This window comes from Microcaecilia unicolor, chromosome 11 (genome assembly GCF_901765095.1).
Source record: "Microcaecilia unicolor chromosome 11, aMicUni1.1, whole genome shotgun sequence".
Classification (NCBI taxonomy): domain Eukaryota; kingdom Metazoa; phylum Chordata; class Amphibia; order Gymnophiona; family Siphonopidae; genus Microcaecilia; species Microcaecilia unicolor.
The window spans coordinates 131,173,195-131,200,610 of NC_044041.1; the positions used below are offsets into that span (position 1 = coordinate 131,173,195).

At 43.2% G+C, this 27,416-nt stretch overlaps 1 protein-coding gene across 1 annotated transcript in view; it reads left to right on the forward strand.

Annotated features, from left to right (window-relative positions):
• Nucleotides 1-27,416, forward strand: part of KAT5 (lysine acetyltransferase 5) — a 319,317-nt gene that overhangs the window by 263,077 nt on the left and 28,824 nt on the right. Inside the window, exon 11 of the mRNA XM_030220227.1 lies at nucleotides 5,535-5,694. Coding sequence (XP_030076087.1) covers nucleotides 5,535-5,694 — 160 coding nt within the window. The remainder of the gene's footprint in view (nucleotides 1-5,534; nucleotides 5,695-27,416) is intronic.

The following is a 27,416-nucleotide window of genomic DNA, read 5'->3' on the forward strand; positions in this document are numbered from 1 at the left end:
AACTTATAGCAGCAGCAGTGTTGCCAGGTGGGCGGTTTTCCGCGACCCGCTGCGGGAAATTTTTGCCCGCGGCGGGTTGCGTTTTTTTGGGCTGTTTTTTGGGCTTCCGGGCGGTTTTTTGTGCGGCTTTTTCGGCCGCGGGGGGCGGGGTTAGTGACGTTTTTGGGCGGGGTTAGTGGCGTAGGAGGCGGGGCCGATGACGTGGGAGGCGGGGCCGATGACGTGGGAGGCGGGGCGGGGTTAATGACGGCGGGGGCGGGGTGATGACGCGGGGGTGGGGGTGTCAGGGGCGGGGTTTGAGTTTGGGCGGGTTTTGTGCTGCATTGGGTGGGAAAAAAATTTTCCACCTGGCAACACTGAGCAGCAGCTTCAGAGAGCATTTTCCATCTCACAGATAGGCTGCAGAGAATACCTTCTCCTGCTTTAGTCTTAGCCTGGCCTCAGAATGACATCCTATAGTATATCTCCTATCAAACTGAGCTCTCTTTTTCATCAAGCACTGCCATTTCCTCCCCTCCCCCTCCCCACAGACAGTTTGAACTTCGTGGGTGTGGCTTGGATCTCTTTCAGGGAGAGAAAACTAACAACTTATAGCAGCAGCTTCAGAGAGCATTTTCCACCTCACAGATAGGCTGCAGAGAATACCTTCTCCTGCTTTAGACTTAGTCCCACCCACCCTACCCCTCTACCCACCCACCCCTAGAGTGACATGTTTTATATAACCTCCCTATCAACCCACTCATTACTTTTACCTTACCCATTTCTATTCTTCTATCACCTTCTCCCACTACTCCAACCAGAGTTACACCTAATCATACTGACCACCCTTCAACATCTTCAGTCCTTCTGTGACTGTTCTCTTGTGCTTGACTGCTTAAATATTTTAAATTTATATGCTTTACTTTTTGTCTATTAGATTGTAAGCTCTTTGAGCAGGGACTGTCTTCTGTGTTTGTACAGCGCTGTGTACACTTTGTAGCGCTCTAGAAATGTTAAATAGTAGTAGTTTCCAGGGCTTCCTTTCCATTTATTTCTTTACTTTCCGCCTTTTTTCTTCATTTCTTGTCCTACATCCGTAAGTAAAAGCTGTCCACTGGATCCAGCTTCTGCTTATTCATCCATGTGCAGTTTTTCTCCTCTCTTCCTTTTCCCTCATCTCATTCCTCACTCTTCCCTGCCCACCATCCATGTCCAGCATTTCTTCTCTCTCCCTTCCCTCTTCTCCATCCATGTCCTGCAACTCTCTTCTCTCCCCTGCCCCCCCTCCAGCCATCCATACCCACCCAGCGATTCCCTTGGCTCCCCTGCCCCCCCTCCAGGCATCCATCCCCTCTCTCCCTGAGCCCTGCTCTCCCATCCATGCTCCTCTGTCCCCTGCCCCCTCCATTCATCCCTATCCAGCAATTCCCCTCTCTCCCTGAGCCCTGCCCTCCCATCCATGCTGCTCTGTCCCCTGCCCCCTCCATTCATCCCTATCCAGCAATTCCTCTCTCTCCCTGAGCCCTGCCCTCCCATCCATGCTCCTCTGTCCCCTGCCCCCTCCATTCATCCCTATCCAGCAATTCCCCTCTCTCCCTGAGCCCTGCCATTCATGTCCAGATGGTCCTCTCTCCCTTGCCCTCCCGCTCCCATGTCCAACTGCCTGCCTGCCCTGGCGCCCTCTTCTCCCCCCAAGGATCCTTTTTCTTTTATTATTTTAAATTTGCCTGACCTCCGAGTCCGACCGCATGGGCAGCAGCGTCACTGAAAGCGCTCCACTCCCGAGTCCCAACATGTCTAGCAGAAGCTTCCTGATTCGTTCATTCTCAGTGTCCCGCCCTTGCGTACCGGCACAAAAAAAGCACTGCATTTATCCAGTCAGTATCGGGGTAATTGAAATCACCCATTATTATTGTGTTGCCCAGTTCGTTTGCATCCCTAATTTCCTTTAACATTTCTGCATCCATCTGTTCATCCTGGCCAGGTGGACGGTAGTATACTCCTATCACTATCCTTTTCCCCTTTACACATGGAATTTCAATCCACAGTGATTCCAAGAAGTGTTTTGTTTCCTGCAGAATTTTCAATCCATTTGATTCAAAGCTCTCGTTAATATACAATGCTACCCCTCCACCAATTCGATCCACCCTATCACTACGATATAATTTGTATCCCGGTATGACAGTGTCCCACTGGTTATCCTCCTTCCACCAGGTCTAAGAGATGCCTATTATATCTAATTTTTCATTTAGTGCAATATATTCTAACTCTCCCATCTTATTTCTTAGGCTTCTGACATTCGCTTATAGACATTTCAAACTGTTTGTTGTTCCTATTTACATCATGCTCAGTACTTGACAGTATTAATTTGCAATCTTTTGTCTGATTTTTATTTTTATTTAAGGACACCTGATCTACTATGGTCTCTTTTGCAACCTCACTATCCAGGATACCCTGTCTTCCCTGTTTTGGTGATATCTTTGGAAGATACCTTATCCTGAACCATACGCTTTTGAGCGACTGTCGGCCTTCCCCCTGTTTTTAGTTTAAAAGCTGCTCTGTCTCCTTTTTAATTGCCGACGCCAGCAGCCTGGTCCCACCCTGGTTAAGGTGGAGCCCATCCTTTCGGAATAGGCTCCCCCTTCCCTAAGTCGTAGAAGTATTTTTTCATGCAGCACACAAGCTGTGCAATCTGTTGTCAGATGGACACAGTCAAGGCAACTATCATAGCAGGGTTTATTAGAGGCTTGAAAAAATTTATGAAGGAAAAGTCTGTAAAAATCAACAACCAGGTAGACTTAGGAGAGCTGTTGTTTATTTCTGAAAATGCGCTATGAGAAATGGATGTATTTTTGGTATCTGCCAGGTATTTGTGATCTTAACTGGACACTGTCAGAGATAGGATGTTGGGCTTCATGAATCTTCATCTGACTCAACACAACTTTTCTTATGTTCTTATTAGGATGACTGTACTCCCAGCTTACCTGGAAAATGAGCGAGCAGATCAGTATATTATCCAAAATATTTTATTGAAGATACCGTATATATGACAGTTGCCCGACACAGGCCGTGTTTCCCCCAAAAAAGGACTGCGTCAGGGGCTAGTCTGTATCTCTATGAATAAGAACAATTGCAAATTGCATATCAGGACAAGGAAAAAGGAAATGCCAAAAAAACATCACAAACAGTGTGTCCTGTTGTGTTTCCAAATCACCAGCAAGTAGTCTGCTATCAAAGCTGGAAAAAGTCTTATTTGTAGAGATACAGACTAGCCCCTGATGCAGCCCTTTTTTGGGCGAAACATGGCCTGTGTCGGGCAACTGTCTTATATAAGGTATCTTCAATAAAATATTTTGGATAATATACTGATCTGCTTGCTCATTTTCCACGTTGGATTTCATAGATCGTTAGCCTTGCTGTTTTCTAGGACTCCCAGCTTACCTGCCAGCCATCCTGCAATACTGATAGAACCTTGCATTGCTTTCAGTGCATAGGGCAGTGCCTCCAACAAGACCAAAGCTTCCACTTACTGCCCTGGCATCTAACTATTTGGCACCAAAGCTTCCCTGAAAACTATACCAAATTTGTGCTTTTCTCAGTTCAAGGTTATACTTATTTGATTATCCACAGGGTCAGACCATCACAGCGGATTACATATAATAATAACATATAGAAATGATAAATTACAATTCACATGTATAACAATAGAAAAAGATTAAATGATATAAAACACCACTAAATTGCTCCGATAGACCCCAGGATCAAAAGTAGCCCTCTTCCCTACATAGGCTTAAATCATGTACAGTGGTGGAAATAAGTATTTGATCCCTTGCTGATTTTGTAAGTTTGCCCATTGACAAAGACATGAGCAGCCCATAATTGAAGGGTAGGTTATTGGTAACAGTGAGAGATAGCACATCACAAATTAAATCCGGAAAATCACATTGTGGAAAGTATATGAATTTATTTGCATTCTGCAGAGGGAAATAAGTATTTAATCCCTCTGGCAAACAAGACCTAATACTTGGTGGCAAAACCCTTGTTGGCAAGCACAGCGGTCAGACGTCTTCTGTAGTTGATGATGAGGTTTGCACACATGTCAGGAGGAATTTTGGTCCACTCCTCTTTGCAGATCATCTCTAAATCATTAAGAGTTCTGGGCTGTCGCTTGGCAACTCGCAGCTTCAGCTCCCTCCATAAGTTTTCAATGGGATTAAGGTCTGGTGACTGGCTAGGCCACTCCATGACCCTAATGTGCTTCTTCCTGAGCCACTCCTTTGTTGCCTTGGCTGTATGTTTTGGGTCATTGTCGTGCTGGAAGACCCAGCCACGACCCATTTTTAAGGCCCTGGCGGAGGGAAGGAGGTTGTCACTCAGAATTGTACGGTACATGGCCCCATCCATTCTCCCATTGATGCGGTGAAGTAGTCCTGTGCCCTTAGCAGAGAAACACCCCCAAAACATAACATTTCCACCTCCATGCTTGACAGTGGGGACGGTGTTCTTTGGGTCATAGGCAGCATTTCTCTTCCTCCAAACACGGCGAGTTGAGTTCATGCCAAAGAGCTCAATTTTTGTCTCATCTGACCACAGCACCTTCTCCCAATCACTCTCGGCATCATCCAGGTGTTCACTGGCAAACTTCAGACGGGCCGTCACATGTGCCTTCCGGAGCAGGGGGACCTTGCGGGCACTGCAGGATTGCAATCCGTTATGTCGTAATGTGTTACCAATGGTTTTCGTGGTGACAGTGGTCCCAGCTGCCTTGAGATCATTGACAAGTTCCCCCCTTGTAGTTGTAGGCTGATTTCTAACCTTCCTCATGATCAAGGATACCCCACGAGGTGAGATTTTGCGTGGAGCCCCAGATCTTTGTCGATTGACAGTCATTTTGTACTTCTTCCATTTTCTTACTATGGCACCAACAGTTGTCTCCTTCTCGCCCAGCGTCTTACTGATGGTTTTGTAGCCCATTCCAGCCTTGTGCAGGTGTATGATCTTGTCCCTGACATCCTTAGACAGCTCCTTGCTCTTGGCCATTTTGTAGAGGTTAGAGTCTGACTGATTCACTGAGTCTGTGGACAGGTGTCTTTCATACAGGTGACCATTGCCGACAGCTGTCTGTCATGCAGGTAACGAGTTGATTTGGAGCATCTACCTGGTCTGTAGGGGCCAGATCTCTTACTGGTTGGTGGGGGATCAAATACTTATTTCCCTCTGCAGAATGCAAATAAATTCATATACTTTCCACAATGTGATTTTCCGGATTTAATTTGTGATGTGCTATCTCTCACTGTTACCAATAACCTACCCTTCAATTATGGGCTGCTCATGTCTTTGTCAGTGGGCAAACTTACAAAATCAGCAAGGGATCAAATACTTATTTCCACCACTGTATTAAAAGCTGAACAAAATAAATAAGTCTTCCTACTGTAGATCAGACATATACAGCATTTCCAACCCCAGATAAGGTGATTACAACAGAATTAGTTAAGTCTATTGTAATATCTCTGTATTTTTGATAGAACTGTTTGTTTTTCTCTTTCTGTCCTCAGGTTATGAGCTCTCCAAGGTGGAGGGGAAGACAGGGACTCCAGAGAAGCCCCTGTCTGACCTGGGCCTGCTCTCTTACCGCAGCTACTGGTCTCAGACCATCCTGGAAATCCTCATGAGCTTAAAGTCCGAGAACGGAGAGCGGCCACAGATCACTATCAAGTGAGGCCCTGATGTTTGACCCTTTATCCTCACCAACTCCTTGGATCTGCATTTCCCCCCAACCCTCTCCCATAAGAGAGGAACTACACTGTATGAGGCTTTGAAGTGCAACTCTTACCCCCCTCATGAGAGGGGAGAGTAGTGATAAGTCACTGTTAAGTGAGGCCCTGACATTCTGAAAATCCAGCTCCACTGACAATATCCTTCTTTCCTTAGCATCCTACCAAACGCATCCAGACCAATGGGTTATGTTCATCAACTAACATATGAAGACAGAGAAAAAGAAAAGTAGTTCCTTGTGATTTACCCCTTAAGGATATTGTACAGTATTTTCTCTGTCCCAAAGCGGATGGTTGATGGACCGTGCAACATTTCCTTGGTGCTCTCATATAGCTCTTGTCCCTGCTAGTCTGGGTGTCAGTAGAGCTGGAGGTTTTGTTGCTGAACAGATTTGGCTCCCTTTTGAATTAAGCCTAAAGACATATCTGGAACTGGATGACACTTTGTGGTCCTGAGTCTCCCCACCCCCCCCCCCCCCCCCCCCACCCCAGTCTTAGTGCTGCAGATTCATTATTGAAGATGGAACTGCCTTTCTATGAGACTGACCTGTTTATTGGCAAGAAATTCTTTATTATACTTTTCCAGTAATTCATGAGGTATCTTCTCCTATGGGTAAGTAATTTGTAGTTTCTCTCTTCTCTGAGGTAGTTTCTCAGTTATGTCTTGCCCCATAAGGGTCATGAAAAAGCGGACTATCTTTGCTTTGATTATTGGGCACTTTTTTCTGTTTTCATTGTTGTCTTTTTGCTGTTACAGCAGCATCTATTTCTTCAGATGCTATCACTTTTTTGTCAGCAGGAAATTCCTTGAGAGTGTGATTACAGGCGGTTGGCCACCTGTGTTCCATATCACCGCAATGCTGCTTTAATTGCAGTTGGTCTCTGCTTTCCCCTGCTCTGCATGAGTCAGTTTAGAAAAGTTTCCCTTAGGGGTCCCAGTTTGCTGTTGGTAGTGGTACCATAACTGGGTAGCAGTGCTCATATTTGACCTTCAGCTGCATAACAACAAGTCGGCGTCGTGATGTTGGGGCTTCAGTAAGTTCCTTGGGAACTGTGTTTCTTCAGCTTCTTTCAGAGTGTTTCGGTATGCCCTTTGCTAAAGGCAGCCATTGGTTCAGTTTGGGGTTCTCTTCCTGCCTATTTTTCCGTGCCACAAATGGAGGACATGTTTCATGCTATTGCCTGCTGTGCAGGATTCTTTTTGTTGGTACATCGTGGAGGTGCTTTGAATTGGGCTGTCTACAGTATTTTAGTACTAGGACACTAGCAAGCTCTTATTGGCTTGTATTTGTATCTGTGAGTGTCAGAGGGCTGAGCAGGGAATTTTCTTTTCATTCCAGTAGCTCATCTCTGCCTTGAACTTCATCTATATATTACAATAACAATTGATGTTCTTACCGGCCTCCTGGATTTGAGTGCATGATGGTGCCGCACAGCTTCTTTCGAACCTCGAGGTTCAGTTCTGTTTAGCTAATTCTGTATAGCTCATTCTGTATTTCACTGAAAACTGGCTGTATGTCACATTGGTAGCGCCTAGGTTAATAGCATGGTTCCACAGCCAGCTGAAGTGGGCCTATACATTAAAGGGCATGAGGCAGCTCTGGCAGAACATAGCCCCTTAGGGCAGCTTCACTGCCTGTGCTACATTATGGCTTGAGAAGCACGCGCCGGCTTTAATCAGAGGCCATGGTGTGTGCCATCTACATGGCATGTCAGCAGCAGCAGGACCACCTGTTTGCACAGCACAGCATGCCTCAAGTGGTACCAGCCTAGAGAGTGACATGGTAGGGGGAATTTTTTTTTAAATTATGCAGTACTTCTGCGGTAACAGTAAGACATTATGTGGTAGTACTGCGGAAGCGGGGACCACCATTACTTTATCCCCGCGGTAATGGGAATAAAGATCTGGCCCCACCCCACCCTGCTTCCCCGGAGGCTACCTTAACTCGCCCTGGTGGTCTAATGGCTTCTTTGGGGTAGGAAAGAAACCCACTCTTTCCTGCCACTGCTGTGCCCAGTATGGGCCACCTTTTCAAAATGGCCACTAAGACTTCAAGCAGAAGTTTCACAAGGCTGCCATTTGAAGTCTCGGTAGCCATTTTAAAGAAGTAGCAGACGGCGGCAGCAAGCAGGAAAGAGTGGGCTTCTTTCCTGCCCCAAAGAGGCTACTCAAGGAGGTTAGATTGAGCCAGGAGATGGCGTGAGCAGACTTGAGCAGTTTATACAAGGAGGTTTTGTTTTGCATTCTTTTGTTAGGAAGAGATTGGGGGGATCTAAGGGGAGTTGGGTTGGGGTTTGGGGAGTTTTCGAGGGGTCTGTGAAAGGGGGGTTATAGTCAACGTGTTTGTCACTGCTCCAGAGCTTGCTTTGTTATTTGCAATGCTGTAATATAGATTTCAGTGCTGCACTATATGCCTTCATTTTTGCTTATGATAACAGCAAAGATATTTGTACTGCAAGTTGCAGCTATATGACATAAGTGCATAAGTATTGCCAGACTGGGACAGACTTCTCACTGGTCTTCCTCTCAGCCATCTCTCTCCTCTCCAGTCTGTCCAAAATTCTGCAGCACGACTTATTTTCTGCCAAAATCGTTATACCCACACTAGCCCACTCCTCAAGTCACTTCACTGGCTCCCTGTCCGCTTCCGCATACAACTCAAACTTCTCTTTCTGACCTTTAAATGCATCCATTCTGCAGCTCCCCATTACCTCTCCACTCTCATCTCTCCCTACATTCCTCCCCGTGAACTCTGCTCACTGGACAAATCTCTCTTGTCGTCCCCCTTCTCTTTCACTGCTAACTCCAGACTTCGTTCCTTTTCCCTCGCGGAACCTTATTCCTGGAATATTTATTTATTATTTATTTATTTTTAGATCATGTATACCCCGCCTTTTGCCACGGAACACAGTCCCAAAGCGGCTTACAATGAACTACGAAGAGAATAGACTTCCTGAGCCTGTATGTCTAGCTCCATCTCTACCTGTTTTTAAATCTATGCTGAAAACCCACCTTTTCACCACTGCTTTTGGCTCCTAGCTACTACTCATTTGCCTCCCCTTGTTCCTTCTCACCCAGTACTTCCCTCGCCCTTAATTGTCTTGTCTTAATTGACTTAATTCTCTTAATTGACTTAATTGTCTTAATTATCTTAATTGGCATCGCCCTTAATTGTCTTGTCTTTCTGTATTACTTTTAGATTGTAAGCTCTATTGAGCAGGGACTGTCTATGTCAGGTGTTCAGCGCTGCGTGCATCTGGTAGCGCTATACAAATGTTAATAATAATAATAATAAAGGTCCATCAAGCCCAGCATCCTGTTTCCAACAGTGGCCAATCCAGGTCACAAATACCTAGCAAGATCCCGAAAATGTTTATGCTGCTTATGGCAGAAATAGCAGTGGATTTTCCCCATGTCAATTTAATAATGGTCTATGGACTTTTCCTTTAGGAAGCTGTCCAGACCTTTTTTAAATCCTGCTAAGCTAACCGCCTTTACCACATTCTCTGGCAACGAATTTCAGAGTTTAATTACACGTTGAGTGAATAAACATTTTCTCTGATTCGTATTAAATTTACTACTTTGTAGCTTCATCGCATGCCCCCTAGTCCTAGTATTTTTGGAAAGAGTAAGCAAACGATTCATGTCTACCCGTTCCACTCCATTCATAATTTTATAGACCTCTATCATATCTTCCCTCAGTCGTCTTTTCTCCAAGCTGAAGAGCCCTAGATGCTTCAGCCTTTCCTCATAGGGAAGTCGTCCCATCCCCTTTATCAGTTTTGTCGCCCTTCTCTGTACCTTTTCTAATTCCACTATATCTTTTTTGAGATGCGGTGACCAGAATTGAACACAATATGCGAGGTGCAATTGCACCATGGAGCGATACAAAGTCATAATCATCTTACTCTGTTTATGTTAATCATATTATCACTATTGGTCATTATATCTTACCTGTTTTTATTTTGTGTTATGTAAATCATTCTACAGACCTATCTACCTAATTTCTTACACAGTAATATGTTAAATTAGACCAAACCTCTTACTCTGTTTATGATTATACCTTTTGCAACATAATGTAAGCCACATTGAGCCTGCAAAGAGGTGGGAAAATGTGGGGTAGAAATGTAGCAAATAAATAAATTATAACGTCCTCACTTTTGTTTTCCATTCCTTTCTTAATAATACCTAACATTCTATTTGCTTTCTTAGCCACCGCATCACACTGAGCAGAGGGTTTCAACGTATCATCAACAACGAAGCTGAGATAGATCCCTTTCTTGGTCAGTGACTCCTAACATGGAACCTTGCATTACGTAGCTATAGTTCGGGTTCCTCTTTCCCACATGCAGCACTTTGCACTTGCTCACATTTAGACGCCCAGTCTCATAAGGTCCTCTTGTAATTTTTCACAATCCTCTCGTGATTTAAGAACTTTGTGTTGTCAGCAGATTACTAGTTACTCCCATCTCTAGATTGTTTATAAATGTTAAAAAGCAGCGGTCCCAGCACAGACCCCTGGGGAACCCCATTATCTACCCTTCTCTGTTAACCTTACTCTCTGTTTTCTATCCTTTAACCAGATTTTAATCCACAATAGGACACTACCTCCTATCCCATGACTCTCCAATTTCTTCTGGAGTCTTTCAATAAGGTACTTTGTCAAACGTCTTTTGAAAATCCAGATACACAGTATCAATTGGCTCGCCTTTATCCACATGTTTGTTCACCCCTTCAAAGAAATGTAATAGATTGGTGAGGCAAGATTTCCCTTAACTTAAATCCGTGTTGGCTTTGCCTCATTAATCCATGCTTTTGAATATGCTCTGTAATTTTGTTCTTTATAATAGTCTCTACCATTTTGCCTGACACTGACATCAGGCTCACCTCACCGGTCTATAATTTCCCAGATACCCTCTGGAGCCTTTTTAAATATCGGCGTTACATGGGCTACCCTCCAATTTTCTGGTACCACACTTGATTTTAAAGCTAAATTACATATTACTAACAATAGTTCCACCAGTTCATTTTTCAATTCTATCAGTACTCTGGGATGAATACCATCTAGTCCAGGAGATTTGCTATTCTTGATTTGTGAAATTGCCCCTGCCTTCTGCATGCCTGTAGAGCCTGGCTGTCATTGTGCTCCTTTAATCCTGTATGTCCTTTTGTAAGCAGAAACATTGGGGCATACAGGTAGAGGATGATAATGTTTTGTTTTGTTGCTTTTTTGACAGCTTTTTTATTTATTTGAAAGCTTCCCATGTCTAGATATATAGCATGAAATAAAATTCAATATTACTAAAACAGCTTAAAACTTATTGTAGCTGGTAGAAACAGCAGTAATAACTCTGCATTTTGTGCTCATTTTTCTACATTGGTCTATAGAATACAGTAATATGTGGCCAAATTTAAGTGAAGATACCCTGTTTCCTGATAAATTCATCTGAATTGTTGTAATTTGCTTTTTGAAGCCTGGTGTTATAAAGATGAAATATATTGTAATTAAATGGAAGTAAAATTAAACTCTCCTTTCATTGGGGCACTTGGAATCATATCTTTACTTCATCTGTTTTGTAGAAGTTTACATTTTAGATACACAAATGGATTATTCTGTTTTGAGCGTGTGTCAAGGACAAGTGGTTTTATAAGTCAAAATAATAAAAATATTTTGTTTATTACAGATCTCTCATTTGTTTCAACATAACTAAATGGGCTATAAGCCCCTAATGCAGTATTATGGATTATTTTAACTATACTGGGGTCAATTTTCAAAGCTTTGAGTGGGGAGATGCGGAAAAGAAAATTAAGACTGCAAGGATGGTGAGGGGATGGGGATGGAGAATGCGGGGACAGTGAGGAGATGGAATTAGAAAGTCTGCTTAACTGCGGCCAAGACTGGGAAGAATCTTTGGTTGTAGGAGGGAATGGGGACAAATTTTCATCCCCACATCACTATCTACACTGGCCTTCTGGGTGCCAAAGCCTGAGAAACACTGATCCTCTGCAATTGCATGAGTCACTAGCATAGCAAAGCTTCTGAGACACCAGCATCCTGTGTGGCACGATGTCAGTGGCATTTGATATTTGCAGGACACAGTTTATCCACTGCCAGTCCTCTGGGCATAGTAATTTCAGCAGCATTACTCACCAGCAGGGTATAGCTTCGTCAGCATCAGCCCTTTTTATGGCACAGATGTAGCAGCACTAGCCGCCAATACAGAGCAGCTTCAGCAGCACCAACTGCTTACATAACATAGATTCCTCAGCACCTCCCTTATATAGGATACAGCTTCTCCAGCATTAGCCTGCTGTCTTGGCCAAGTAGTGGCAACAGAATCCAGCTTCTTGGGGCGGCTGTGGCAGTACCCGGCTGCAGGGACCTGCAGCTGTCCTCAGGTGCATGGCTCTCATCTAGCAGCAACCGCTTCAGCGTAAGCCATCTGTATGAATCAGTTGTAATGGCAGCTTTCGGCGAGGATATCCCTCTACAACTGATGCCAGTGCCATGGGATCAGTTTGCTGCACTTCAGTGATGATGGCCTTGCAAAGCATCAGCTCCGTGCCAAGCATTCATTTCCACACGTCTTCGGCATGGCATTGCTTCAGCCCCAGTGTGCAGCTATATGGTATTTTCTCTATAACAGCAGTTGCTTTCATAGTGTTGCTATACCTTCTACAGTCACTGCCATGCTTCTGCAACCTCTGAGGCTGCATCTGTGGTGCGCAACTGTGGCATCAGCAGCCCATGGCGCAGCTGTGGCATTAGCAGCCCCCAGGGTAGTATTGCTTCAGATCCTTTGTCACTTGCATGTCCTGTCTTCAAATGCGGCAGTCACTTTTATCTCGGTTCTTAAAAAGCCGCTTCCATGGCACAGCTTCAGCATCAGAGACGTCTGGCATCAGCAGCCACTTTTATGGTATGTGTTAGCATCAACAGCAATTTGGCATAGCTGTGAGGTGGTCTCAACAGGGAGCTCTGCCTCACCATTAGCATCCAGCTTCATGGTTTGTCAGTGGTGTCTGCGGGTGGAATTCAACTTGGGCAGACACAGGCTCCATGGTTCCCATGCAGAAACAATCCAGTTGTTCTCAGCTGCATCAACAGGAACATTTGTGACATGGCTATAGTGGCCACTAGTAATCTGCTACAGTGGCGATGCACGAGGACAGAATTTCTTTTTGTCTTTCATGGTGGTTACCAACCATTGTTGATGCAGCTGCAATAGCAGAAAATTCTCTGTCACATATGTGTCAGTAGCAAACTATGTGGCAGGTGCATGGCAGCCAGACCTTGACTATAACTACTACAGTAGATGCTGATATAGCGTGGCAGTATTGGTAGTCTGCTGCAGTGCATATGGCTTTGCCGGTGGCCAGCTTGGAATTTAACCAGAACCAGGATTCAGCTTATTTCATTGCAGCTAGGACATCTGCCTTTATGGTTCATATGCAAGGCACCTTGCTATTTGGTACGTAGAGTGCAGTTCCCAGCTATCTGTCTCAGATATGGCACCTTCCTGGGTAGCACACTTCCACAAGTAGCAGTTGGCAACTAGGTGGCTTGGCTACACAGCCAAAAGTTGCAGTGCCAGTCTGTGTTATTCAGTTCCAGGACACAGGAGTTTTAACACTTGTACTGGCCAGCTTAGAGTTCAACTGTACCAGACAATGGTAGGGTGCGCATCTGTTACCTACTTTCTCAGCTCAGGGCTGCTAGTTGGCCATCTCCATCTCAACAACTTGGGCCATCTTTATTGGCACGGTTGTGCTAAACACTTATTCGGAGCTTCTACTCTGGTCACTTGGGTGCAACAGTACCTCAGGCCACGATTTCATTTTTTGAGCCTACATCTTTTCAGATCTCATGGTGGTCACCTGTAGGCTATATTCTGCGTTCTGCATTTTCTCCATATGTTGGAGCTTGCTGTTAGACAGAGCCTTCTCCTTTCTTCCTCTATGCGGATTATTGCAGAAGTCTAGGAGCTAGAAGGTTCCACTCAATCTCATTTTGGCTCCTTCAACATTCAGCCCTTTGACCTAGTGTTTGTGACCAGCTGGTTGCCTTGCCTATGCTGTCAAGCTCACTAGCATGCTGTCTGAGTTCACCAAGGGCGTTTTCCTATTCCAGTCTCCTGCATAGCACAGGCTCGCCACGCTATCTTTTCTTTGACTTCAGGTCCCTACGACTCTTGACCAGTTCTGTTGGATGCTATAGTTCCGTAGAATTACTGTGTGCTACAGATAGCTCTTTGGCATTATTTCCTCTGAGGAGATTTTTCTTCAGACTGAAGGTCCCCTACTTGGATGTTTTGGTTGGGTCTCTCTAATTATCGAATACATTCTTCCTCCATCAAGGTCTATTACGATCCAGACCAGTACCAGTGCTTTGCTTTGTCTTTGATGCACTAGTTGGAGTTTAGTTTGTTGTCTTCTTCTTGGCCTACCCTACAGGGACACTGCTTTGTCACATCTCAATGGTCTGGACTAGTCTGGTAGGACTTTAAGGAAGGAGAAATTGTGTCTGATATGATAATATCCTTTCCTTTAGGCCCAATCCAGTGAAGAAGCCCACCCTGATTAAATTTCTTAGTCTCTTTCTTGGCAGATCTGATCTGTCTTTTGAAAACTTCTTCAGTCAGTTATGTCTCACATACCTCCTGACCCTGTGAAATACCTGTTTCTCTGAAGACAAGCAGGCCAGTTTATTCTCATACGTAGGTGACTTCAACCACGACACCCGGTGGGGAACGCTTTTTTTAGTGTACTGTCCCTTTAAGAGCTCATAGCAGCGCACACAGTGCCAGCGTGGGACCATCAGTCTCTTTTCATCCGTGGTAAGGAGAGAACGTGTTGATTGTGACTCAGCACAGCATCTGAGTGCATGGCTTTTTCTCTGTGAGCTTTTGTGCCTTCCCTGCAGGTATTTTTTTGCCCTAATTGATCCTTTTCCTCTGCAGGAAATTTTTCCTTCTTTCCCTTAAAGATGTTAGTTTGTTTTCCCTGTTTTAAGTTTTCTTTATGTTTCTCGGGCTTACAAGGCCCTCTTAAGCCTGAGTGTCGGCCGGGAATTTTTTCCCCTTTTATTTTCTGAGCGATTTGCCTCTTTTTATATCACCATAGAGTCGTTTGATTTGGCCATGGCCATTTTCCCTTCCATATCATCAAAGGTTCCCAGTGGCTTCAAGTGCTGTACTCGGTGCAGTTGGACCATCTCTGAGGCTGACACTCATTCCTGTTGAATTCAGTGTTTGGGGCCAGACCATAACTCTACTAACTGTTTTTTGTTTGTGCATGCAAAAAAGAACGCAGACATCCAGAGAGGCTCCGAAAGAGAAAATGTTTGGAGCCAGGTCAAAATCAACGATGACGACGACAACATCGGTGTCAGCGCTTGCACTGGCATTGGGTGCATCAGTCTCCATGGCTGTTAGGCCCATGTCTGACACTGGAAGTGGGTATGCATCAAACAGGTCCACAGCCGCTCATACAGGTACCCCTCGACATCAATGGAGGAAGCTTCGCCAGAGCTGAGAGTGGAGCCTGAATCTCGACACTGTTCCAGGCAAGGAATTTGTTCCTCCTACCCTAGGCAGGCTGGGTCTCAACCCTCCCACGAATTCTTAGCTGACGATATGGACCACTTTTGAGTGTCTGAATATCCACGGAGGAGGATTCTGGCATTGCATCAGACTCCTTCCCATCAGAGGAGAGGCAAAAGTCTCCACCTGAGAGTCTCTCCTTTCCAGCTTTTGTGAAGGAGATAGCGGCTGCTAACCCCATTCATTTGGGGACAGAAAGTGACCATCCCACTTCACAAGATCTTCAGGTGAAAAACTGGGAGTCCCCTCTGCCATGTATCGGATCCAGAATTCCCCTGAGTTTGATAAGCCACAGTTGCCTCATCATTCCCTGGTGGTGGAATTCACGCTCAAATGGGCCAGAAGTTCCAGAGACTTTGCTTTGGTGCCCCCAGACAGAGAAGCTCAAACTCTGGACTCATTTGGGTAGAAAATATATCAGGCCTTAATGTTCATATCCCATATCAGCTCTACATGAGCCTCTGCTTGTGGAACCTGGTGCGCAGTATGACTGATTTGGTGGATTCTCTCCCACCGGAGAAGTCTGCAATTCTTTACCAGCTGGCCAAGCTGTACCCTCGACAGTCTAGCTTCCACCAAGGTCATAGCTGCGAAACAATTCTGATGGCTTTCCTCAGTGACCTTCACAAGACTCTTGATTCCAGAAAAATTGTTCTTAGTTTCTCTCGATCTAACTGCAGCATTTGACTTAGTTGATCATGATTTACTGCTTTCTAGGCTACATTCCACTGGCATTTCTAGTACTGTTCTTTTTCGGCTTACCACATTCCTTCCCAACTGCTCTTTACACATCTCCCTGACGCACCTATCTTCCAAATCCTATCCCTTAGGTTGTGGTGTCCCCCAGGGCTCTATCCTGGCCCCCTTCTTTTCAATATTTTCTTTAGCCCCCCCTAGTGCTTTTGATTCAAAATCTTGGTTACCAACCCTTTTTATCTTTTCTTTTCTTTTTTTTTTTTTTTTCATATTTTTATTAAGGTTTTTCAAGTATAACACAAAACAAAAAAAAAAAAAGTTACAATAATCCATGGCAAAGTTAATAACAAAAATGAAAAGACCTACCCTTTTTAGTGTGCTGTATGCCAGTGACCACCTTCTGTTTTTTGAGACTCCTACTATTAACTCGGCCCTGGTTTCGATTGAATCATGACTATCTGACAACTGCCTTGTTCTCAGCCATACCAAAACTGTCACCTTTTGGATAGCTAGCTCTTCTTCCTCACCTTCTTTCCCAGTGCTCTGTTTCTCTGGTGTTCCATTTCAGATACTTAGGTATTACACTAGACCAGGAACTCTTTTACATTCCAAATTGCCTCCCTTGCTTAGGCCTGTTTCTTCACTCCACTCTATGGCAATTCAAGGCCGTCAAAACCTATTTATATGCCTCCTCACAAAAGATGGTCCTTTATGCATTCTTGATTTCTCACCTTAACTATTACAGTACCATCTACACAGGACTACCACAATATGCTAAACGTCATCTCCAAACAATCCAAAATACTGCTGCTCAGATCCTCCTACATGCCTCTAGGTTTGACCATATCACAACCCTGTTTATTCAGTTACACTGGTTACCAATATCTTTTGACATCTAAAATCCTAATCTTAGCTCATAAGGTTATCTATGCATGCCTCCTGTCTTAACCTTTCTTCCTCTCTTGTTTCGTACACTCCTCCTAGAGTCCTCTGTTCGCTTAATGACAGCCGTCCCAGAAATGCCCCTTTTAAAGAGTCCCACCTTGACTACACTCTCCTGCTCCTTCTTCTGGCAGGCCCCTTCCCTACGGAATTCTCTACTTGCTTCAATCCATTTAACATAGTAGGTGCTGGCAGAAAAAGGGGCCACTTTTTCTTGAAAAAAAACTCAGCCTCTCTCCCGCCTGGAGTTTTTTTTCAAGAAAAGTGGCCCCTTGTAACCTCCGACCGATGGGTTCTTCAAATAGTCTATCTTGGTTACGCCTTACATTGGTGTCAGAGACCACCAAATTTCCCTCTCTGAGCGTCTTACTTCAGCTCTTTTCACAAGGATGTACTTGCAGAGGAACTCGCTGCTTTTTTTAAAGGCCCATGCGGTTGAGCTCATTCCACCAAGGGAAGGGATTCTATTCCAAGTACTTCCTTGTGCCAAAGAAGACCTAAAGACCCCTGAACAAATTCCTGGTCAAAGAAGAGTTCAGGATGGCTTCCCTGAGCACCCTTCTCCCAGTGATTCAGGCTCAAGATTGTCTATGCTCTCTGGACTTAAAGGATGCCTACACACTTATCCCAATAATTCCAGGCCACAGGAGGTATCTCAGATTTGGCTGGGAACACATCATTTTCAGTAGCACATGCTGCCATTTGGCCTCGCATCAGCTTCCAGCGTTTTCACCAAATGTCTAGTGGTAGTAACAGTGTCACTATGCAGACTTTGAGACCATGTGTTTCCCTATCTGGACAATTGGCTGTTGAAGAGCACATTGAAGTAACTGTTCTCAGGAGTCCATGCAGAGAACTATTCAGGTGCTAGAGCTACTAGGGTTCATTTTAAACTACCCCAAGTCCAATCTGCTTCTGGTTCAAAAATTAGAATTAATTGGAGTCCTGTTGGACATGCAGCAAGTGCAAGCCTTTTTGCCTATGCCGAGGGTGGAAGCTCTAGTGGCACTTGCCACTTAGATTTGAGCCAGCCAACAGATCACAACTTGGCCTATGTTTTGAAGTTGCTAGGCCACATGGCATGTCACTCCCTTGGCACATCTTCACATGAGAACTGCTCAGTGGACCACAGCTTCCCAATGGGAACCTAGCAGATGACATCCAGGTGACACCGAAGTTGGTTCTATTCCTTCTCTGGTTTGAACCAATTTGACCATGGGACTTCCATTCTATTCCAAATTTCTCAGCCCCAGATACTGTTGACGATGGAGGCATCCCAGATGGGCTTCACACTCTAAGTGCCTGGTTAGCTCAGGAGACAGATCTGCATATCAACCTTCTGGAGCTCCGTGCAATCTGGAACGCTCTAAAGGCTTTCAGAGATTGGCTGTTCAACCAAATTGTGCTCATTCAAATGGACAATCAGGTTGCAATGTATTACACCAACAAGCATAGGGATACCAGATCACACCCTCTGTTCAGGAGGCCATCCAGTTGTGGCAATGGGCTGGCCAGAACAAGATAGTTCTCAGAGCCACATACCTGGCGGGCAATTTAAACAGCCTGGCCAACAGACTGAGTACATAAGTAATGCCACACTGGGAAAAGACCAAGGGTCCATCGAGCCCAGCATCCTGTCCACGACAGCAGCCAATCCAGGCCAAGGGCACCTGGTGAGCTTCCAAACGTACAAACATTCTATACATGTTATTCCTGGAATTGTGGATTTTCCCAAGTCCATTTAGTAGCGTTTTATGGACTCGTCCTTTAGGAAACTGTCTAACCCCTTTTTAACTCTGCCAAGCTAACCGCCTTCACCACGTTCTCCGGCAACGAATTCCAGAGTTTAATTATGCTTTGGGTGAAGAAACATTTTCTCGATTTGTTTTAAATTTACTAACTACACTGTAGTTTCATCGCATGCCCCCTAGTCCTAGTATTTTTGGAAAGCGTGAACAGACACTTCACATCCACCTGTTCCACTCCACTCATTATTTTATATACCTCTATCATGTCTCCCCTCAGCCATCTCTTCTCCAAGCTGAAAAGCCCTAGCCTCCTTAGTCTTTCTTCATAGGGAAGTCGTCCCATCCCCGCTATCATTTTAGTCGCCCTTCGCTGCACCTTTTCCAGTTCCACTATATCTTTCTTGAGATGCGGCGACCAGAATTGAACACAATACTCAAGGTGTAGGGTAATGCAACCGCACAAGTGGTCACTCAGCATGGGGCATTGCCCGCAAGATTTTATGAGTTTGTAGCACCCCTTCAGTGAATCTCTTTGCCACTCCATACAATCACAAAGTTCCTCAGTACTGTTCCAGACTCAGGGCACATGACAGACTAGCATCAGATGCATTCCTTCTCCATTGGGGGAACAGCCTTCTGTATGCACATCTCCCCATCCCTCTCATGGTGAAGACTTTGCAGAAACTCAAGCAAGACCGGGGAATCATGATCTCTTCGTATTGGCCCATGCAAATCTGGTTCCCTTTTCCTCTGGCGTTATCCTCCAAAGAACCTTGAAAATTGGAGTGTGTTTCTGACCCTCATAACTATAACAAGGGATCTTTTCTACATTTCACCGCCAGTCTCTGGCCCTCACAGCCATTATGTTGAGAGCGTAGAATTTGCTTCCTTGCATCTTCCAGAGGATGCCTCCAGGGTCTTCCTGGCTTCCAGGAAGATTACACTAAGAGGTGTTATTCTTTCAAATGGAGGAGGTTTGCTGACTGGTGTGAGGGAAAGACCTTAGTTCCTCTTTCTTGCCCTACACAGATCCTGCTTGAATATCTTATGCATCTCTCCAAGTCTTGTCTTAAAACCAACTCCTTAAGGGTTCACCTCAGTACAGTTATTGCTTACCATCACCGTGTAGAGGGTAATCCCATCTCTGGATAGCCTCTAGTTGTTCACTTCATGAGAGATTTGCTTTTGACAAAGTCATGGAACTTCAATGTCGTCCTCACCCAACTGATGAAAGCTCTTTTTGAGCCACTAGAGTCCTGTTCACTGAAGTACTTGAACAGGAAGGTCTTATTTTTGATGGCTGTTACTTCAGCTTGCAGGGTCAGTGAGCTTAAGGCCTTAGTAGTAGATCCACATTACACATAATTTCATCATAACAGAGTAGTTCTTTGCACGCACCCTAAGGTCTTGCCTAAGGTTGAGTTCCATCTGAATCAGTCTTATCGTTCTTCCTACATCCTTCCCATGCTGCACACCCATCCTACAAAAGCACACTGCACACCTTGGTCTACAAGCAAGCACGTGGCCTTTTACCTGGAGCAGACTGGGCTCTACAGACAGTCCACCCAGCGTTTTGTTTCTTTTGATCCCAACAGGATGGGGGGGTCATCATTGGGAAACGCACAATTTCCAGTTGGCTCGCAGATTGCATTTCTTTACTTATGCCCAGGCTAGGTTAACTCTTGAGGGTCATGCCAAGGCTGCTAATGTGAGAACCATAGCAGTGTCAGTAGCCCACTTGTAATAACCTCTATAGAAGAAATTTGTAAGGCTGCAACGTGGTCTTCAGTCCAGACATTCACATCTTTCTGTTGCCTTGAGTGAGATACTGGAATATGTTTGGGCTCTAGAATCCAACTCCACCCTCCTAGGTCTGTTTTGTTCTGTTTCATTCTGCACTCTCACACAGTTTGTATATAGTTTCAGGTTAATTTACATTTTGAACTCACCATTGCAAGTTCCTATTGTCCTCCTGTTTTCAGTGAGCCTGATATCTACGGATTTCCACATGTGAGAATGAACTGGCCTTCTTGTCCTTGGAGAAAGCGAAGATATTTACCTATGGCAGGTATTCTTCAAAGACAGCAGGCCGTTAATTCTCACATACCTCTCCTTAGAGTTGTCTTGTATAGCTATATTACTATACTGATGGATGGGAAGGCACTTACTCATGCGTGGTGGTAGCGCTGCCACGAGCTCTTAAAGGGATGGTACCCTAAAAAAGTGTTTTGCACCGTAGATGATGTCTCCCACATGTGAGAATTAATGGCCTGCTGTCCTTGCAGAATATCTGCTATGTCAGTGGAGCATGGCTACCATATTGAGCCATGTATGTATACGGTTGGTTACTTAGTCTCAACTATTCCTAATTGGCAGCTGAACTACTTATGAGCACCACTGTGTAACTAGTTGAAATAGTGAACAATGCAGGCTTCATGATACTCTTAAACGGCAAATTGCATGGAACTACTTTTCTTTTTTTTTCTGTCTCTATCTGCTAGTCAATGGACATAACCCAATGGTCTGTACTGGTCTGGCAGGACTAAAGGAAAGACAATTATCAGGTAAGACATAATTTCTCCTTCCTTGCAGTGAATACTCAGCCTCACCACAAAGCTGTTGTAGATCACAACAAATGAGGCCCTAAACGTCTACATTGAAACAGCAATGCTGAGTGTCCCCCTGACTCTTGTGATCTCTCCATATATACAGAATCCACCCCTGCACCAGTCTCTTCGGTGTGCTGTGATCTGTCAGGCCACAGCACATCCATTACTGCTATTGTTGGAAGGAGGGTGATGGGGCAAGCAGTTCTCTCTTTACTTATATTTCACAGACTGCTGGAAGGAAGAATGTGGGGATCTGCTGTGTAGTCGTACCTTGGTGTACAGCTGTGGGCTGTTCAGATCTTGGTACTTTTATTTCACTAACCTTCAACTTCTTTTCCTTTCCAGTGAAATCAGTGAAATTACCAGTGTCAAAAAGAAGATGTTATCTCAACCTGCAGTTATCTCAATCTGATCAATACTACAAGGTGAGGGTAGGGAGGAGTTAAGCGGTCAGAGTCATGGTTTCAGGCTCCTTTGGTAGATAAAACTGTGCTAGGGATTTTTTTTAATTTACTTTGGATACACACACACTCCGTCTGTCTCTCGCTGATTGATTGGGTTTGTTCCAATTTACAGGGGCAGTACATCTTGACCCTATCAGAGGATATCGTGGAGGGCCACGAGAGAGCCATGCTCAAGAGGATTCTAAGGATTGACTCGAAATGCATGCATTTCACCCCCAAGGACTGGAGCAAGAGGGGCAAGTGGTAGGAGCAGTGGAGTTGCTTAGAGCAGGCACCATCAAAATGCCAGCATTTTACAGGGGCTTTAGTTCCTGATGAATCTGTCCTGCATTCCAAGCAAGCCAGTGGTACCAACAGCAACTGAAAGCCCAGACTAGCTACATATAGGGTAGGATATGTCACCTATGGGCATGACTGCAATTAAAAGAAACGTCTTGTGAAATGTGGTTTTCTTCTTTCAACTGCTGGACTACTGCCCTTTCTGATAGTGCCCAATAGATCTGGCACACACATTTCTTATTCTGAGCCCCTGAAACTCCTCTACTTTTCTCCCAAGGAGGCAGGCAGCGGGCACCTCTTCCTGCATCTGATGGAAGCACAGCTATGTTGCATTTAAGATTCACAAGTCAATGATGGTGGACGTTTAACGTTTTACTGCTGAAATTAGGCTGCACAACGTGAGGGGTTTTAAAGAATGGGAGCAACATGGTAAGTTTTGCTTAGTCTGATTAAAAGTGTGGGAGAAGTTTTATCTAAATTTACTTTTATTTATTTGTTTAGAACCTGCCATCTCATTGCTTCTAAGCAAGTTATAAAAAATATTTAAAAAACAAAATTTGTAAAACAAAATAAATGACATATGTTAAAACAAACAACCATGCAGAGTTAAAGCAATACAAATAGCACAATTAATTTTACATTTCAACTGTCATTAGAATAAATCAGGGTAAACAGATGTTCTGTCAGTGTTTTTCCTAAAATGTAATAAATCCTGTTTAGCTCTTAAATATAAAGGCAAATTATTCCAACTTTGTGCACTTGTGACTGAAAATGTGGAAGCATGCCAAGCAAAATGTAAAGAGGAAGGATTCAACCTCTACTGATAATTTGAACACACTGTACAATCTAAACGCTATTATTGCAGTAATGTTTGCAAATCTGATGCAATTGTTTTAAAGTCTTAAAAAACAAGGAGCAATAGCTCTGGATATGGTGTTTTGTGGGTAACAAGTGCAATTGTATCGGTTGAGGAATAATACGATCTATTGTATTAACACCTATTCTAGTCTATTCTATGACTTATAATCCGCCTGTTTCCTTAACAGATCAAGGTGGAATGCAATCAAGAAATCTTTTATGAACAGAAGAGATAACAATAATCAAGCATTATTAAAAAAAAATCAATTATTAATCCAGTTGGAGAAAAGATCTGTTTTTAATGCTTTCCAAAAAAAAGGAAGTAAGATTGTTTATTAAAATCTTGATATACCGCCTGGACTGGCAAACAGATCACAGCAGTTTACATTCTAAAAAAGAAAGCTTTGGAAATGAACTATAGTGATGAAAGTAAAAACACTCATACAAGATCAAAGACAAACTGCATTTGTGCAACCAACCACCCCAGCTAGGGAGTGCCTAGCTACCCACCATTGTTCCATTTGCAATGCCAAAAAATATATTATTTTTAAACAGGTTTTTAAAAAAACTTTTTAGAGTTGTTATATGAGGACTCACCACACACAGATCACTGGTGGCAGGTCATTCCACAATTTTGGGGCCAAGAAAAAAAAAAAACAGAGTGTCGGGGTGCATTCATAGTGGGCCTGCCTATGATTTGGCAGTACTAATCAATGTGCATCAAGAGATTTTAAAGCACGGGTGTGGATATAAGGTATTGTTAACACAAATATATTGTGGTGCAGCCATATAATATGGTTTGCAGGTAAGACAAAGAATTTTAAGATATGCAGAAAGAAACTGGGAGCCAGTGTAAATGTACAAGTAGCAGGGTGATGTGATCGGATTTGCAGGCCTTTAAAAGCAATCTAGCTGCTGAGTTCTGCAAGGTTTGGAGCCTTTTAATCTGAAACAATGGTAAGCCTGCATAGATAAAATAATTCAATCTCAAGATTGCATGAGTAAGGGTATACAGTACTAGAAAAGCAAGAATACTCCTCAGGAACGTAATGCGGCAAAGAGATGTGAAACCCTTTTCCACCACTTCTGTGCCCTGTTCTTTAAAAGACAGGACACAGTCAGTCATAACACCTGGGTAATGAAATGATTGAGAGGGGTTATTTGAAGATGAAAAAGTAGAAGCGGCGATGTAGGAGGTGGCAAAGGTTCGGAAGTACTACATACACCAGTTTTGTCCAGGTTGAGCACTAATTTGTGTTCTAGCATCCAGTGTGCAAGTGACTGTAGGCAATTATGTAAATGATGGAGATGGATGTTCAATGGTGAAGTAGGAAAAACAAGCAAAAATATCATCCACATAGAAGTAAAATTGAATATTAATTGACTGAATAAAGTTTGGTAGAGGATTAAAATACTTATTAAACGGAAGTAGAGATAAGGTAGAACCTTGGGGAACACCACAGGTGACTGCATAAGAAGATGAGCTTTTCCCAGAGAGAAACAGAGAAGGAGCAACTTTTGAGAAAAGAGGAAAACAGTGAAAGAACTGACTCAGATAGACCTATAGACGACAACCTGTGTAAAAGAAGAATGTGGTCTACTAGATCAAAAGCAGCAGATAGGTCATTGGAGACGAGACAAATTTCACCTCTAGAATAGAATGGAAGTCGCTGGGAAGTGAAGTAGCAGCTGTCTTGGTGCTATTATGTTGCTGAAAGCTGATTTGCTGTGGGTGAAGTATTGAGGACTGTTCAGTGTGTGGTAGTAGTTGAGAAAAGATAACCTTTTCAATAAGTTTTGCAAGGAAGCAAAGGTTGGAAACAGGACGATAGCAGAATAGTGGAGTTCAGAGTATGTTTCTTCAGGAGAGGATGAACTATTGCCTTTTTCCAAAAAGACGGTACAACACCCAACTCAAAACTGTGATTTACAAGATATAGAGCAAAAACTCAAGAGTTCAGCCATGCAGAGGGATAGGGATCTAAAGAACAGGTTGTAGGCCATATAGAAGATAAAGAAATTTTGAGTGAAACAAGTCACAGGTGAAAAGCACTCTGTGACTAGCTTGTCAGGATCTGTGATGATTGATAGCAGCAAACAGATCTGCCTAGAAATGTCTAAAGCAGTTGTGTTTTAGAAACAAAAAATTGAACCAACGAATCAGGGGAAGTGGGTGCCAGTTGCATGGGTTCTAAAATTAGAATGACAAAGCTGAGCAACTACTTGGAATAGACTCCACAAGCTATTAAGAGTAGTATTTATCTATGATGGAAAAAAAGACATGTTTAGCCTGTTTTAAACAGTAATTGAAATAATGAAACTTTATGGTACATTGGCTACTGGCCTCAATGATTTTGTGCTTGCACCAAAGATGCTCTGCATGTCTTACTCTTCGTTTGAGTAAACGTAGCTGAGGGATAGGGTGCCAACTGACGCTGACGGTAAGTGAAAGAACGTATAGGAGCAAAGAATCAAGTGCTTGTTCAATAAAGTTATTCCAGTTTTAATGCCTTGTGTTCAAGCACCAAGAGAGAGAAATCACTGGGGAAGATTGAATTTGCCTAATCTGAATGATGCTATTGTTCCAAGCCTTTGCACCCTGGAAAGAAAAAGAATTCTCTAGCATTGATTTTGAATGTTCTTCATTGCAGGATATCCTAGTCTTAAGGTTGATTTAAAATGAAAATTGACACAAATACTTGAAAAATTCAATCGAGACCAATTGAACGTAATCTGAGATTTAAAAATAAATGTAACAATTTTAAATGTAATGTGTTGTTCCACAGGCAGTCAATGAAGGTTTCTCAGCAATGGAAAAGCCCTGTCATATCTCCCAATCCCAAAAATCAATCTATGATATTTTGAAGGGGCTGCAGTTGCGGCGAAACTTAACAGCAATACTACTGTAGAGAGCATTCCAGTAATCTAATTGAGGTAGTAGAATTGCTTGTGCTGTAGTTCTGAACCTGGCAGAACTTAACAAAGATCTTATAGCTCATAGTTGGCGGAACTTAAAAAAAACATCCTCTTAAGCAAATCATTGATGTGTATTTATAACGTAAGTTTTTTATCCAAGATTATGTCCAAGACTTTAGTTGTTCTCTCAATATATAGAGCCTCACCCGAGATCAAAGTTAATTTGTTAACATACAATTGATCATATTCACGAAACCCTACTATTTTAGTTTTTTGGTTATTTAATTTCAAAAACTTGTTAAAAGTCCAATTATCTACCAGCTAAATACTGCATTTCAAAACTTTGATGAGTATGAAGAAACTGTCCAACACAGGATTCAAAATAAAAATGTCATTGGCATATAATAGAACAAAACTACCATACATACTATCATTTCACCCAAAGAGCTCATAAAGACATTAAACAATTATGGTGATAATGGAGAATCGTGTGCAGACCATTTGGTGGAAATGGAATCTTTCCTTTGTACACAGTACTTTTTTACTCAAAAATTCTGAAAACCAATTCAGCACACTCCCACCTAAGCCAAAAGAGCTAAGCCTGTATTGTAGCAAAGAATGATCAATTGCATCAAAGGCCGCTGACATATCAAATTGGAGCAGTATTGATTGTCTACCCTGACTTAGGCAGCTCCTAATTTCTGATGTTAATGATTCAGTGCTGGGATATGGTCTAAAGTCATGCTGTGTAAAATGCATACAGTCATGAGGTAATCCAATTGTTCAGAAACTGCAAATTCCAATCGTTTAGCTAACCAAGGAATGGTAGCAACAGTTTATAGTTATCAATTATAGTCAGGTCTGCTGCTAATTCAGTGGTTCCCAGACCTGGTCCTGAAGCCACCCCAGTAAGTCAGGTTTTCAGGATATTCACAATGAATATTCATGAGAGAGATTTACATGCACTGCCTCCACTGCATGCAAATCTCATGAATATTTATTGTGGATATGTTGAAAACCTAACTGGTTGAGGTGCTTCCAGGACCAGGTTTGGGAACCACTGCCCTAATGATTTTAGAATAGGGTAAAGATTATGTCAGTTATTGTATTGATTGGGTTGATCAAAATGAAAGCATGCATAATCTTGTTCACTTTAGATTGAAAAAAATAGCCAGATCCTCTGCTGTGGGATGTAAAGTCTCAGAAGCCAAATTTGTCAAGGATGAAAACATCCTAAAATGTAACTGATGAATTTTCATAAGTTCTTTTAATTTGGTCATAATAAAGATTTTTTGCTTCATTTGTAGCCATTTATATTTATTTATCAAATACCTCCAGCTCATTAATATTGATTCCTCTTTTCTTTACCTCCTTTCTAATCTCCTACACTTCCTCTTAAGGTCTCTTAAACCAGCAGTATACCAAGGGAAAGATTTCTCCTTAACCTTCCTTTTATCTTTAGTGGTGCTAGTTCTAATTTGGCAGAGACAGAATGAATCCATCTTTTGAGCATAGAGGTTGGACTGGCTATCAAAAAATCCAAATTTC